The sequence below is a fragment of the Vombatus ursinus genome, unplaced genomic scaffold (genome assembly GCF_900497805.2).
Source record: "Vombatus ursinus unplaced genomic scaffold, bare-nosed wombat genome assembly UNPS02009173.1, whole genome shotgun sequence".
In the NCBI taxonomy this organism is placed as follows: domain Eukaryota; kingdom Metazoa; phylum Chordata; class Mammalia; order Diprotodontia; family Vombatidae; genus Vombatus; species Vombatus ursinus.
Window position 1 is genome coordinate 1,210,087 of NW_020948951.1, and position 15,170 is coordinate 1,225,256.

At 52.6% G+C, this 15,170-nt stretch overlaps 3 protein-coding genes across 4 annotated transcripts in view; 1 reads left to right on the forward strand and 2 right to left on the reverse strand.

The window, feature by feature from the left end:
• The window catches only part of TNPO2 (transportin 2), a 12,282-nt gene extending 7,701 nt beyond the window's left edge, over nt 1–4,581 (reverse strand). For both annotated transcript variants that reach the window (XM_027850865.1, XM_027850863.1), the window contains exons 1-9: nt 4,493–4,581; nt 3,804–3,922; nt 2,746–2,821; nt 1,902–2,051; nt 1,637–1,743; nt 1,281–1,414; nt 958–1,039; nt 663–785; nt 448–566 (exon numbers count right to left, since the gene is read on the reverse strand). In XM_027850865.1, the coding sequence (XP_027706666.1) occupies nt 448–566; nt 663–785; nt 958–1,039; nt 1,281–1,414; nt 1,637–1,743; nt 1,902–2,051; nt 2,746–2,821; nt 3,804–3,902 (890 nt within the window). In that variant the 5' untranslated portion in view covers nt 3,903–3,922; nt 4,493–4,581. The remainder of the gene's footprint in view (nt 1–447; nt 567–662; nt 786–957; nt 1,040–1,280; nt 1,415–1,636; nt 1,744–1,901; nt 2,052–2,745; nt 2,822–3,803; nt 3,923–4,492) is intronic.
• Nucleotides 4,582–6,662: 2,081 nt separating this feature from the next.
• On the forward strand, nt 6,663–10,320 carry LOC114035092 (RING finger protein 11-like). Its single transcript, XM_027851062.1, has 3 exons — nt 6,663–6,984; nt 8,139–8,308; nt 8,926–10,320. Exons 1-3 carry the CDS (start codon nt 6,820–6,822, stop codon nt 9,095–9,097), a joined length of 507 nt encoding a protein of 168 aa, XP_027706863.1. The 5' UTR covers nt 6,663–6,819; the 3' UTR covers nt 9,098–10,320.
• Nucleotides 10,321–11,206: 886 nt separating this feature from the next.
• On the reverse strand, nt 11,207–14,664 carry TRIR (telomerase RNA component interacting RNase). The gene is made up of 3 exons (XM_027851061.1): nt 14,263–14,664; nt 13,298–13,375; nt 11,207–13,024 (listed from the first exon to the last, which is right to left on the reverse strand). Exons 1-3 carry the CDS (start codon nt 14,662–14,664, stop codon nt 12,917–12,919), a joined length of 588 nt encoding a protein of 195 aa, XP_027706862.1. The 3' UTR covers nt 11,207–12,916.
• Nucleotides 14,665–15,170: the final 506 nt, after the last annotated feature.

The window sequence follows — 15,170 nt, forward strand, 5'->3', positions numbered from 1 at the left end:
ACACACACACACACACACACACACACACACACACACACACACACACAGTTTTAATTCTAAGATACCTTAGAATAAAGGTATTAACATAAAGCAAGGACTATACATTCTAACCCTATAAACCACCAAAGTGTACATTTGTGGGAGATTTTGAATTTTAAAAACTGGTCTAGTCTATATTAGGGATGACACACTATGGTTCCCAGAGGCTCCTCTTTTAAATCATTTACAAAGATTTCAATGGTAAGAAACCTGGACTAGGAGCCAGGAGCCAGACCCTAATTCCAGCCTCACTTCTGCCACCAAGTAGTCAGTTCTATGACCACAGGCAAGTCATTCGGCCTGATCCTTAGAGAAGGGGCAACAAAAAAGGCCAGGACAGCGGGACCCTCCTGGATAAGGGGCAGGGGTGAGGAAGGAGAGGACTTCAGACAGACAATCAGGACTCACTGCACCAGGTGGGATGACAAGACTTCCTTGCAGATGGGTTGTTCAGCTAGCGTCAGCCAGAACTCGCAGGCCTCCAGGGCTACATTCTCATCATGGTCCTGAGTCCTTTGCAGCATATACTGGAGGAGAAGAGGAAAAGAAGAACAGAGGGTCAGCACACTATGACCTTTGCTGTCCTAGGAAAGCCACCCCCCTCTCCCTAGACCCCTGCGCACCTGAATGATACTATGCATGTGGGGGATGAGCCGATCGATCCGGACTTCTAGCAGCATGACCAGCGCCCGACACACATTCTTCCGAACCTCTGGGTCCTCATCCACCGCCAGGGCAAACAGGTGCTAGACATGCCGCCACCCCACCCCAGCCCATCAAGTTAACAGTCTGAACCCGAAAGGTGCAAAAAGGCCAGGACCCAGCAGGGTCAAGTGTTCCTCCTTCCACCTAGTTCCTTCCCCAACCCTTTCACCATCCAACCATAAGCCTATCAAGCACTAACTACAAAATGCCTACCTCAATGAAGGTGTCAATGTTATCCATCAGTGCCTGGGCCCGGTCCATGATGAACTGATTTACACAAGCAATGGCATGGGACCTGGAGAAACAGAACAAGAATGGAGGCCAAGATTAGCTTAAGTAACAGGACAGGGCAAGAGGGGACTAGCAATCCAGTCCATTCATGCCAGTAAATAGTTCTGCTCTAGCAAGTGCCCTCTGCTAACCCTGACAGTCCTGAAGCAGGGAGGATATGCCTACAACTCATCCATGCCCTCCGTCCTCCCTAGCCCTGGATTTCCTGGACTCCTGTGGTCAATCTCAGGAATAGCCCCACATACCGGATCTTGGGGCTACAGTGCTTGAAAAACTGCAAGAACTTTGGGATCATAACGTTCAAAGGCCGATTGAGTGCATCACTGTCCAAGAGCTCTGACGAGTCTTCACAGATCTTCTGTAAGGCTCCAAAGGCCCCCTATGTGGTATGTGAGAATGGAACTGTGGGATATCAGTGGGACAGGAGAAGAGCACACAATCTTCTCCCCACAAAGAAAAGAAGGTATAGCAACCTGAGAAGTATCTAGTCCTACACACACAGCCTAAATGGGCCTGACATGTCCTGTATAGCTCCCTCCTGAGGAGCTGGGACAGGTAGCATATTCTAATTTATGCCTATGGTGGCTGCAAGGCCTTCTACCTCACATGTGTTGTAGTCCTCAGAATTGAGCAGATTACACAGCTGGGGCAGCAGTTCTGGCCACATCTGGAGCTCTCCCTTGGAGGCAATGGTGGTGATGAGGATACCTAATATGAAGAAGGGAAGAGCAAAAATCAATGAAGCTATGAACTGGTTTCCTGGTGCCTGCCTTGAGGGAGGGCATGCAAGGAAAGAGACTGAGGGATATAAAGCCTTACTGAGACAGTACCCTCACCCAATCCACCTCCCTCCACCCCCACCTCACCAATAGTGGCTCGGATGAGCGAGGAGGCATCACCGATATTGTTAAGACACTCTTGCTTGATAAAGTCAGCCACTGGTGGGGGAAAGCTCTGGTAATGTGCCTTCACATTGTTCTTCAGAATGAGGCCACTGAGGGAGCGTGTTGGTTCATCTGCGGAAAGGGATTGAGGAAAACACTGGAGTAGAAATTATAATGCACTCACTTCCTGTCAGCCAGAATTATCGCCCAGGCTGTAGGGAAATGGCAGGATCCAGGGCTACACTGAAGAACCAGAGAGATCAAGTTGGCCCAACCTACCTGTCAGTAACCTGTAAGCTTTCTGTACTGGTAAGGGAGAAAGGGCTCCAATATACCTTTCCAGGTACATTTCTTATTACTGGTCCTCACACATCCAAATGTTCTGCATTCCAGTCAAACTGTACTATAAGCAGAACAATGCTGTGCTGATCCCTTGTACCTTCATATTCACACAGGCTAACCCCCTATGGCTCAAATGAACTGCGTGCTCATCTCCATCTCTCAATGAAGCTTTCCCTGATTCTGTTTCCTCAGGACCTCCCCCACCTCCCTAGATTTCACAGTCTACAGATCACACTGTATGTCATATTTTACTTGTTTATGTATGACTTCTATTACACTGATGTTCCTCAAGTACAGGAATTATTCCATTTTTTATCACTGCATCTTCAGTGAAATGATTTAACCAGAACAGGTGCCTGATAAATGTCTGCTGATTTGGACTTGCTGAACTCAAGAAGATGGGGCTGTGAGACCCCTTAACCCTTGGGCCAGACACAAGAGAGGCAGGGGCAGGAGGAAGTAGCCTATGGCCAATCAGACTTACCTTCTGACTTCAATCGTGTCAGGACAAAGATCAGGTAGTTGTTAAAGTCAGGAAATTGGTTTAGTTGCTTTAGTTTCTGTAGGGCAATATTAAGGACTAAGTCAATTCAGTACTGACCCTTCTAGAGAGCACAGGTGAGGAGTTAGATATGAAAAAGAAACAAACCCCATCCATCCTTAATGGTCATCATCCCACTATATGCACAACCCCCAGACAAGCTTTTTTCCCACCAATGGGAAGATGGGAATATTTACTAACTGGTCTAAATTCTACTCTTTACCCTTCCTCCCTATAGATAAGAATCTCACATGAATGCCTGGCAAGGATTTAGCTCAGTGATAGAGCGCATGTTCAATCCCTGGTATCTCCAAAGCTCTTTTACAGGCAACGAGGTAGAGTGGATAAAATAATCATACTTGGGAGTCTTGGGTTCAAATAATATCTCAGGCTAAAATCTGTGACCTTGTCCAAGTCATTTACCTTCTCTGGGCCTCAGTTTTCTCATTTGTAAAAGGAGAGAGTTAGATTTGATGACCACTAAGCTTCTTTCCAGTTCTAAAGCTATGATCTCATGGTCTCTCCTTCCAACTAGATCAGAGGAGCTAGAGTTAGAAGGGCCCTCAGATATCATCTAAGTGCAGCTTCTTGATTTTACAGAGGAAGAAACCAAGACTCAGTGAGAAGTGACTAGTAGAGAAAATAAATAGTGGAACCAAGTATTGTAGAGAAGACCTTTGATAAATTTCTAGCAGTCTTCCTATTATATTATGGGTTCTTCTCTCACCCACCCCCTCCCATGCCAGACAGAGTGCCGGCTGGGCACAGTAGTAAACTGTAGGTACTTTTTAATGCTTAAGGATGAATTAGGGGAAAGAATACAATATGCCCACACGATGAGATATAATTGTTAACTGGCCCGAGAAACCTGACCTACTCCCAGCCTATGATTCCTGAGAGAGGGGAAAAGGCACCTAGGAGGCACAGCCCTAAGTCCCTCCACTCTCTCTTTCTATTAAGACAATCAACAGCAGCAGAGAGGTCAGCCAGCCAAAGGATACGTCCTGGACAACTCGCTGAGTGGCCGTGTTGGGGGACTGGGAATCCTTGAGGAGCTGGAGGACCTGCTGAAGGCCCTGTTCATCTGGCTGCCAGTCCATGGCGGGGGGGTTAGTCTAAACTGCAATAGGGAAGGGAAAAGAAGGCAGATTAGATTCTTCTGAGCAGTTCCCGGTCACACAAGTGGATATCAGGACTGCACTCCCCCCCCACCCCGAGAGAGGGATGAGGAGGCAGAAAAGCCCCCGGGGCCACGTGGGGAGATGGGGGAGCAACAGCAAACCCGGTGATTACCCCCCCACACACCCCGTTTCCAGCTGGGGACCCCCGAAGCGCCGGCTTCTAGGAGGAAGGGGTGGGCCGGGGCCCCTCCTGGGCCGGGCCGGGGCAAAGAAGAGAAGGCGTGGGGGGAGGGGAGGTGCCGGGAGGTGGGTGCACGCTGGGCTGAGGCCTCGGCCCTCCTCGGCCCCATCGGGCCGGGGCCGCCGCCGCCGCGCCCAGCCACCCCCTCGCTGCTTGTCCTGCTCTCTCCGGCCCGGGGCCCTCGAATAGGCCTGGCCGCTCCCCGAGGCCCAACCCTGGCCCCGGCCCCGGCCCCGGCCCCGGCCCCGGCCCCGGCCCCGGCGCGCCTGATCCCTCCCCACAGGCCGCGGCCGGCAGCTCAGACCAGGGCTCAGGCCGAGCCACTCACCGGGACCCGACGGTGACCGGGGCGGCGGAGAAGACGGCGGCAGACGCGGCGGCGGCGGCGGCTGCGACTCCTCGCTCTGCGGCTTCTCCCGAGACACACACGGGGAGGAGCGAGGAAGCGAATAAAAAAAAAAACGCGACTTGGCCTGAGCCGCAGCGGCTTCCGTCCGCCGTTCAAACTGTCTCCCCCCAGCCAATCAAGGCGCTGGGCGGGCCCTGTGACTCGAGGGGAGGGAGGAAGGCGAAGGGAGGCAAGCCGTGGTGGGAGAGGAAAGAAAGGCGGAGCACGTCCTCGAGGGTGTCACGTGATCGGCGACCGCGACTAAGCGGAACCAGAAGGATTCTGTCACGTGATGGAGGAGACCGCTACTTTTTGGGTCTCTCTGGCCTTTGGGTCCTCCAGTCTCTCGTTTACTTCTCTCCGCTGGCACCTGGGGCGACCCCTGGTCCTGTGAGGAGTGCAGGAGTCCCCTATCACCATCCCCAAGTGAAAGCACCTGGCTCGTCTCCTATCCAGGGCCACCCCTTTTCCATGCTCCATTTCCTCCCACCCTTCCTGGGGTCCAGTTCTGCCGCTACTGCTTTATGACTTTGGATCAATCGATTAATCTGTCTGCGTCTCAGGTCCCTCACGCGAAAAATGAGGGGGGCTGAACTGGATCACCTCTAAGGCCTCTCTTCCACCTCTCTATCTATGACCTTATTATCCTATAAGTGCAATGTAGAATGCTGGTCTAGGGGATGGGACACTGTATACTATATTCCCTCCTGTTCTAGACTGATCTTCAAATTCCCTGATTTGGTTTGTTTCCTTCTTGATAAAATGGAGGAAATGATTAAAGATCCCTTCCAACTCACAGTTCTGTAATTCTAGGATTGATATACATACTAACTAGGATTGATATACTTATCTACTTCTGCCCCTTACTTCCTCAAGCCTCCCTGATTCTTGTCCTTTCTCCCTTCCTGCATCCCTCCCCACACTGCTTCTGCTGCCAACTTCCTAAAACCCCAGGCCAGACAGGTGTATGAGAAAGTCAGCATTTTGTTTGTTGCGTGTCCTCACCCTGGGGTGGAGATGTAATTTATCGGTCCTTCCCCACCCCCACCCCCCCATCATAGCGATCCATCAAGTATCTGAAACATTCCAATGCTTAGGAAATAGGAGAGGAAGGTAGGATGGGGACAAAGAACAGAAAACCCTGAGGGAGAATAAACTGGCCAATGTAATTGGGGAGACCAGCCAGAATGGAGGAGGGAATTCAGGTGGTTAGATTGAGGAAGATGGGTGTGTGTGTGGCAATCCACAGTATAAATTAGGATTATGGCCCTCATCCTAGAGTTAGAAGAGAGTACAGAGCCAAGAGCAATTTGATGTCAAAGATCCTAAAATTTAATCCTTGCTCTACTGTGTAACTTTACATAAAGATTTTGTCCCTTGTCTCAGTTTCCTTCTCTCTAAAATAAAGTGGGTTCTAGGTCATGATCCTACGAACTCCCCCGAATGGCCAGTCTTTGCAGTTTAGACCCAAGGGAGGCTCTGCACCTCCCTAAAATCCTCCTGGGTTTACAGAAGGATCCTGAAGGGCGACCTAGGATGGGACAAGGGATCAAGGCCCCGGCAATGAAAGGACTGCCATGGTAAGAATGAGGGAGGGAAGACAGAAGATATTTTTTCTCTCTTTTATCCTACCCAGGGCTCAAGGTCTTTGCCTTCATTCTTTCCGAAAACATTTCTCAAAGTCAGACCCCCAGGTGTTATTCTCCTTTGCAGGAGGAGACAAGGATGACAGAATGAGATCAGTCCCAGCCTGGGAGGTCACAATCAACTAAGGGAAATAAGAAAGGTCCATGAATAATTACAATAGAAGGTTGGATGCTGTCCAAACAGGTTACAGTCCCTCCCCCCAGGGCACTTCAGAAGTCGCCTTAGGTGTCTTCTTAGGGTCTACAGAGCTTTGGGAACACAGCTCAGGCCAGAAGCTAGAAAACGTGGTTCCCACCCCTCTCCCTCCGCCCCCAAGGAAGCAAGTGGAGACGCCTCACCTGCGCGTGCACATGCGCAGGACAAGCTCCTCACTCAATTTCACGTTTCTCCCCCGAGCACACCTGTAACTACAACTCCCACGATCCTCTGCGCCTCGAGCTGCCGCACTTCCGGCTGGGGCTGTAAACAGCGGTGAGTCCAAGTTGGGCCGACAGCCCCAGCAGTGGAGAGGGGGATGGCGGGGCTCGTCCTGTCCGGGGTCCCTGGAGCTGGAACGGACGCCGGGGCCTGGGAGCCTGGAAGGAGGGGCCTCGGCCGCCGCTGAGCGGGCCGGGCCGGGCATGGGGAACTGCCTGTCGTCGCAGCGGTCCGGCACCAGAGCTGGGGACGAGGCGGGGGCCAGAGCCGCAGACGACCTGTCGCTGCTCAACGACTCCGGGGACGGGAACAACTTTCCCGGGGACCCGCCGCCGCTGTCGTCGCCACAGCCCCCGCCGCCCTACAGGGTGAGCATCGCGCCGGACGGGCCGGGCTGGGAGCCGAGGAGCCGAGGCATCTGCCACCCCCTGCGCCCCAGAGAGGCAGGGAAGGGCTGGGCACAGGAGGACCCCGGGCATCTGCCATGCCCCCAGCACCCCACAGAGGCCGGGCAGAACTGGGAAGTATCTGCGAGTACCGCCAGGGAGGCTAGGCAGAACTTTGACGAGGGGAATTCTGGCATTTGCCACCACCGACCCACTGCCCCAGAGACAGAGCAGAACTGGGGAACAGGGGCCCTTGAGAATCCACCCCAAACCACCTAATTTCCCATAGAGACAAGGCGAAGTCAGGCGGAGGAGACCTCAGGCATCTTACCCACCACCCCCAAGAGAGGTAGGGCTGGGTTGGGCACAGGGAAACCCTGGCCATCCACCACCACCCACAGCCTTGAGGGTCAGGCCGAACTGGGGACAGGAGGACCCCAGCTGTCCACTTCAACGATCCCGAGGGTCAGGCTGTGCTGGAGAGAGAGTAAACCTTTGGAATCTACTCCTTTCACCCTAAAGAGTGAAGACAGGACATGGTAGAGCAGAGGGAAAGGGGAAAAAAATGGGGTGGGGGGGGGGGGGGGGTGACCATGGAATTTGCCAAACTAGGCCAGGTCAGGACTGGGGGCAGGAGGACTGACTCCAGGAATCCCAAAACAAAAGAAACACAGAAGCCCTCCTATTGAATAAGATCATTAGGCAGTGGAAACAGCACAAGATTCAGAAAGGAGACCTGTTTCAATTGTCTCTGCCAGTTACTAGCCCCATGAACTTCGCCAAGTCCCTTCCCCTGTATTTTCTTCTTTAGAAAATAAGGGGGTCAGATTAAAGGCCTCTCCAACTCTAGATCCTATGATGAGACATAGAGACAGTAATGGACTGAGGTAGGGCTATGGGCATGAAGGGATGAGGTCTCAGGCCCGTTCATGGAATAGAGCACTTGATTTTGTGAGTAATAGGATCCCTAGGGAACCAGAGAGGAGGTTCAGAGGATACATAGCTCATAGGTCCCCTTAAAACAGACCTCGAGCTAGACCACTTGAGGCCTAGATAGGGGGCTACACACAGGCAGGTTGAAAGATGAGTTCTCCAGAGACAAATTGCTATGTACATCCTATCCCCATCCCCCCCAGGGACGGGAGCCAATCCCAGTGTACCACCGATCTCCAAGCCAGAGCCGACTGGCCACACAGCTCACAGAGGAGGAGCAGATCCGCATCGCCCAGAGAATTGGCCTCATCCAGCACCTGCCCAAGGGCATCTTCGACCCTGGCTCTGAGGGGTCCGAAAAGAAAATGAAAGAGTAAGGGTGGGGAGCAGGATGAAGATGCCCCAGGCTCCTGAAGGGAATGTTGCTGTATCCACAGCCTAGTCCTCCAGGGAGCAGAAATCTGAGACTCCTCAGTAGCTGAGGCTCTCAATCTTTTTTTCTTTTAGGAAGGAAGTCTGGGGAAATGCAGGCCCCTAAGACACACCCATTGTGTTTTTGACTGGATCCTGGAGCTCAACCCCAACTGGGCTGTTTATGGAGCTCCCTGTCTATGTCCCGTTCCCCCATCCCAGTTCTAGCTGCTCTTAAAGGGCAAGGTTTTGGGTCCCTCTCAAACTGTGAACTAAAGGGCAGGGCCAGGATCTCTACATTTCTGTTTTCTCCAGACCGATTCCTAAGAGCAAGGCCAAGGTCTGCCATTCCTTGTCTCCCCCAGGCTGAGCTCTGAGCTCTTCAAAGGCCGGCCTTAGTGTGTCCTCAATCAACAGTGTAGTTTGAGGCTGGTTACACGGGGTGGGGGGAGACCTCTGTGGCAATCAGAGCTGAGATGCTGGGCTGGACTAGCCTGGGAGTGGAAGGGGATTGGGTTGGGGATGGGTGAAGAGGCTGAGAACTGGTGCTATATATTCATCCATCCCTGGTCCCTGCAGGTGTGTGATCTGCATGTTGGACTTTGTATATGGGGATGCCATACGCTTCTTGCCATGCCTGCACACCTACCACGTCCACTGCATTGATGACTGGCTCATGCGCTCTCTCACATGTCCCTCTTGCATGGAGCCAGTGGATGCAGCCCTGCTTTCCTCCTATGAGACAAGCTGAGTTTGGAGCCTGGCAGTCAACATGTCCCCTGGGCCTACTCAGGTGAGCCCCAGGGGAAAAGCAGCAGCCACTGAAGCTAGACATTTTTCACATTTGGGGAACATACCAAAGAATGCTGAAACTAGGCTGGCATCCACTCAAGAGGTGGTTGTTCCATGGATATCCTGGCCTGAAACAGACCAAGCTGACACTTCAGCGTCCCTAGCTCAAAGTTTGACTCTTTTTCAAGTCAAGTAACTAGTTACCTCCCCCACCCCACCATGGACTATTTTTACTGCTAAGTTTTTAAAAATGATGTGGAAAGCTTAATCTTTGTTTCTCAACCCCATAATGATGAGCCCTGGAGCCCAGTACCTAAAGCTTCCCCTAGGGGTGATGGGAGAGGGAGCGGTTCAAATCCTAATTCCAAGAGTCAAATGTCCAATGTGGCTAAAGCCCAGTGAGGATTGGGGTGGTAAGGGTGCAGGAGGAACAGATTACATTGGTCCTTCTCTGCTTGGGACTTTGCTGGTGGGACAATGAAAACTAGGCAACTTTTACTAACAAGCCTGATTATTTTGGATTTTCCTTTGAACCTGCCTCCATTACTATCTGGGGATGTGAGAAGGGATCATTAGTCTCTCTTCTTCTACCTCACTCTGACTAGACATTTTGGGGTTAGCATGCTAGAACCTCCTGAGTTGGGTCAACTTTGGTCAGTCACAATATCTGCGCTCTGTTCTTTCATAATCCTGGGAGATGGGCAGAAGGGGATTGGGGGTATTCATCTGTCCTTCCCCTACTCCCTGGACAGATTGAATCTTATTTGCCTTAAAGGCCTTGGTTTTGAGCTAAGGACAATGGGTCATGCATGACCCACTTTGGGGAACAGGGTTCTTAGGTTTGGGGTTTTTTTTCTAAAGCTAAACTAATTCTGTGGAGCAGGGATGTAGAGAGGGAAGCAGCATGACATGGTTTCATACATATGGCTCACCTGAGGAGGAACTACTGCCTTCAACATAGCCAAGACAACCCGCCCCCCCCAACCCCAGGGCATAGCCCTCCTTTCTGCTGGCAGGGGCTCTTGCCCCAGTCATTTGGGTGTCCCCAGGCCACCCTCAATATAGGGAAGGGTAACTAGAGAGGAGCCTCAAATGATTATCTCTGGGCTAGTTCTAGTAGAAGAGATGAACAGGGCCCCTGATCATGTGGAAGACAAGCAATAAAATGTGTTGCACATAAAATGGGACCCCTGTGCTGTCTGAAATGGGAATCAGGGCTGGAGAAAACCTTCAAGAGCATTCAGTCCTGCCAGAGTGCCAGACCCAAAGGAATAAGATTAAGCCTAAGCACAAGACCTATGGTCTTGTTAAAGCCACCAACAGGACAGAACTTCAGAGTTCAGGCTCCCTGGGGAAGATGAATGACAAGACTCCAAATCTGTGTGGGTTCCTTGGAAAGGATGGTCACAGCCTGTCGCAAGCACACTGGTTCTACCGAAAAACCTGAGCAGAAAACTATAGCTTGGTTCAGCTCACTCCAAACAGTTGGTAGAATTATTCTCCCCACTTATGAACAAGCTTAGGGCAGTGTTTTCTCTGTAAGGAGTAGAATCTTGAAGGGTGTTGAAGTCTTTTCTTACACTGAGCTCAGATCCTATCTGATGCCAGTATGTTCCTGCTGAACCAAGGGGCAGAGCTCAAGAAGCCTGGGGCCTTATATCCACAGCTGGTGAAGTAAGCAATTAAGGCTATTTAGGATACTGATTGTCATAGAGCCTGGGCCATTCCCAGAAATCAGCTGGCAGAGAACCTAGGGTATCAGCAGACTTCATTCTCCCTGAGGCCTGGCAGTTAAGAGGTGAAATCAGGAGAGACAGCTAGCCAATGTGTTTTCTGAGTTCAAATCCAGACTTTCTGCCCCTTACCTTCTAAAAGTGTGACCCTGAGCAAGTCATATCCTTTGTAAGCTGCAGTTTCCTCATTTATAAAGGAAAGGATCAGACTAGGTAGATTCTAAGGTCCCTTCCAGCTCAACATCTATGAGCCTGTGATCTCAGGGACTCCAGCTTAGAATAAGCTAGCCGGCAGGGGACAGAAGCTGCCTCCAGAAGGAACACATACAGGCAGCTCTTAGATCACTTTTTTATTTTCATTTAAAGTCAGCATTTTTAAACATTAATTCCTTGGGTAAAGGTAAAGGGGGCCACACAAAGGGACATGTGTGGGGGGAGAGAAAGGGAGCCAGAAGTAGGAAAAATGACCAGTGGCTACTCCAAGTTCAGACAAGCAGAGCAGCACCACAAGAGAGCAGGAACTACACCCTTACCACCCCCCTGCATCCTGAAGCATTACCTCACTGTCCAGGGACAAGCACCATCCATGCTACTGGAGGGGAAAGGGGCCTTTTAGGAAGAAAAGGGAAAGCACAAGGAGCAAATGCCCCAACCAGCCTTGGGGGGGAGAGGGTGAAACTTGCCCCCAAAGCTACCTAGGACATTAAACTGGGATAGGACAGAAACATCATTCAGTGGTAAGGGACAGTCTTCACTCCCCAGTCAGGTTCACTTTCCCTAGCCAAAGGGCAACAGACACACGCTGGGTCAAAAGAATTGTCCCTTCAACATTTTCCCAACACAACACACAAGAAACACTTGCCCCACCACACTTCCCCAGGCACCTAAACACAGGCTGAAGGGGATATTACAATAAAGGCAAAAATCAAAAAGTTAAATTTGAGGTGTCCCTGAAACATGGCCTTAGACAAGAGCCTTCAGAGGAAAATACATACTCAAAAAACATCACATTTATGAAAGGGATGCAATGGGGCAAGCAAGAGGTTTAAGTTTTGGAGTGGGCCAGGGGGAAAGGGGCTCAGAAATATGGAAACTTGGATTTAGGGCATGTGGATACCAAGTTATTTTTAAAAATAAGTTTTAGAAGAGTCTTGCTTCACCTGAAGGTGAGGGGGTTGGCACAGATACTGGCCTCACAGCAGGCCAACCAGTTACAATAGAAGTCTCTGATGTTGAAACTCCCTTTGAAGGTCATAAAGACTCAAAGGGGCCCTGGAGAAAGGGGTAAGGACATCTGGGGGAGGGAGAAATAGAAGACATGGGGAAGAGAATAAATGTCACAGGAGACTTGGGCAGAGGAAAGAAGTCAATCTAAAGAAAAAGTGAGGAACACCGTCAAAACTCCACTGAACTCCATTATCCAGTGCCACCTGCCAACCCCACCCAAACTGCCACAGCCCAGTACATTACAGGGTAATAAAACAGGAGCTAGGCTGCTAAGAGCCCCAGCAAAATCCCATCTCCAGAAAGAGGGGTGTTTCTGACAAGCCCTTACCATACCCAGGGGACAGAGATGGTTTACCAAAAGATACCACTGAGTCTATCAAACCAGAAGGGCCCCTAGAAAAGATGACAGCACCAACACAGGCCCTGGGTACAACTCTGGGAGAAGTCATTCTCAAATTTCCTAACCTGTCTTTTCAATAAAAAAAAAAAAGAAAAGAAAAAAGAAGAAACAAAAATCCTCCAACTATTTAGTTGATTCTTTACTTCCCAGAAGTGATGGGGAAGAAAGGGGGGGGGGGGGGGGAGGGCCGGGACAGGGGGGGGGGGAGGAGGAAAAAGATTGAGAGAAACAGTAAACCACATACTAATAAGTCTCAGAAGTCAAGTGCTCAAGGTATAAAAAGTCTTGAAGAATCATCTGCTGGCGCCAGAAAGCTACAAGTTTGTCTTCTGTGTTTTGAGTCCTTGGTGAAAATGCTATTGTTCTTTTGCTGCGTTAAATAAGTATGTACAATGCAGAAAGTCCTTGGCGGCAAGAGTTATTTCACCAGGGGCCGGGTTTTGTCATCATCACTGCACTGATGTGCCTTGTATTTTTTCACTTCCGCCATGTACTTGGCCCAAGCGTCTCCTTTACTTGTCATAACCTGGGGAGCAAGGGACAAAGGGGGGAAGACAGGCACAACAAGCCATGAGACTTAGAAGCAAAGGGCTTCAGGATGCATAAGGCCCAGTTCTCCCCCTAGGCCTTAAACCCTGGTCTGCTAGATTAAGGAGCCAGGTTCACAGGAGCCTAGGAGAAGGTCCTTTCAGTTTTGAAGTCTGGACTTTTGTTGCAACCTTGGTGGGCCAGTCCTATTTCTCCCTTGAAGGAAAAGCCACCCCTAGACCCCAGGACTGCACATGCTTCAGGCACTCACCTCATCCTCCGTCTTCTGCTTCTTGGCTACTATTCCTGTCTTGAGGGCTAGCTTGTTCCCGCCTCTCCGCTTGCCCACCTGGGTGAAGGGATAGAAGACTGCAACCATTATAGGAGCCCTGGGGGCTGCCCTGGCGGCCATGTAGCCCACTATACAACGGGACAGGGAGTCCTGGCCTTAGATCATCTTAGCTCCTCATGCCTGTCGTGTAGTACCAAGCCGTTCCCAGCCTGGCCAACCTACGCAGCAATCAGAGAGGAGCACAAGGGACTTCTCAGGACGATGCAGCCCGAACCTGCTCAGTAAGCCCCGGCAGGGTAGTGAGCCTGACGATGAGCCTGGCTCCACCTAACACCGACCCGACCCCCATTCCCCGCCAGAGCTCTACAGCTAACCACAGAGATTAGATGACAGCCAGCTGCCCGCACCATTTGGTCATCTCAATCAATGGCTAGTCTTGGAAAGACCTGAAGGCCCCAGCTTCAGCTTCTGATGTCTCAGCATCAGAATGCTCGTTTCACGCACACCTTTCTTAGGCCGTCTCCCCTCCTTCCCGGCCCCGAGTCCCTTCAACAGCCTTCCAAGCCGCGGCACACCCGACCCTCCCGCCCCCTTCCATCCAGAGCAGGGGAGGCAGCAAAGGTCAAATTTGGGGGGTGGGGATGACACCAGAAGCGGGGCCCCGGCCGGGCCTCTCCTGGCTTTAAAAGGCGGGGAAAGGAGGTCCTGAGAGCGACGACCCCCACCCTCCCGGACCCGGTCCGCACCGTGGCCCTGGGATGGCCGGGCGCGCAGCGCCCGAGGGGAGGCCCGTGCTACGGGGCCCTCGGCGGCGGCGGCGGCGCCCGGCCCGCCCTCCCCCGCTCCCGGGATGGGCCCTCCCTCTGTCTGTCCCTCGGTCTCTCTGTCTGTCCCGGCGGCGCGGCGCGGCCCGTCCCGCCCTCCCGCGGGCGGCGGCTCCTTACGAAGCTGAGCGCCGCCGGGCCGGGCCCGCTCCTCCTCTTCGGCTCGCCGCCGCCGGCAGGGGTGGCGGCGGGGGCGGCGGCAGCCCCCGGGGGCGCGGGCGGCTCGTCCGGGCTCTGCTGCTGCTGCCGCTGACGCCGCCGCTCCTCCTCCTCCTCCATCTTCCGCTTGAACAGCTCCAGGAAGCTGCCGTCGTTGGCGAACAGGTTCACGCCCCCCGAGGCCGGGCCCGACGCCGCCGCCGCGTCCTCCTCCTCCTCCCCGGCTCCCGAGCCCGCCCCGGACTCGGCTCCGGCGCTGCCCGGCCCGGGCCACCGGCTCCCGCCGCCTCCGCCGGCGCCGCCGCCCGCGGGGCCCGACGGCTCCCTGCCCGCAGGCTCCGCCCGTCTCCCTCGGGCCGCCATTTTGTGACCAGGTGCCGCGCAAAGGAGGCTGGGAGGGCTTCGGCCCCGCGCAAAGCCCTCCCTCCCCGCGGCTTCCGGGCAAAGGATTCTGGGAAGCAACATCCTTTCTCTCTATCACCCCTCCCACGCCTCTCCCCTCCGCGCTTTCTCTTAGAGGGGAGGAGGCCTCTGAGAGTGACTCCTCAGTCCCTGCCCGTTATCCCGTCCGAGCCTCAGTTTCCCCATCTGTAACAATGTGTGTAGAGCTTAAATGTTTCTTCGTTTAGAGGGTCGGCCTTCCGAGTTTCCTTCCAAACCTAAACCCACCAATCCTAAATCGCCTGTACGACCTCGGGCGGCCCAAAGCAGTTTCTTTAATAGAAAGCGTGCCTCTTTCAGACACTTTGCCACATATGTGACCCTTGGCACGTTTAACCTCTCAGAGCTTGAGTTTCTGCCTGGGTGAAATGGGGATAATAAAACTTGTAACTCCTAGGGTTGTGGTAAAGGAATGCACATTGTGTAAA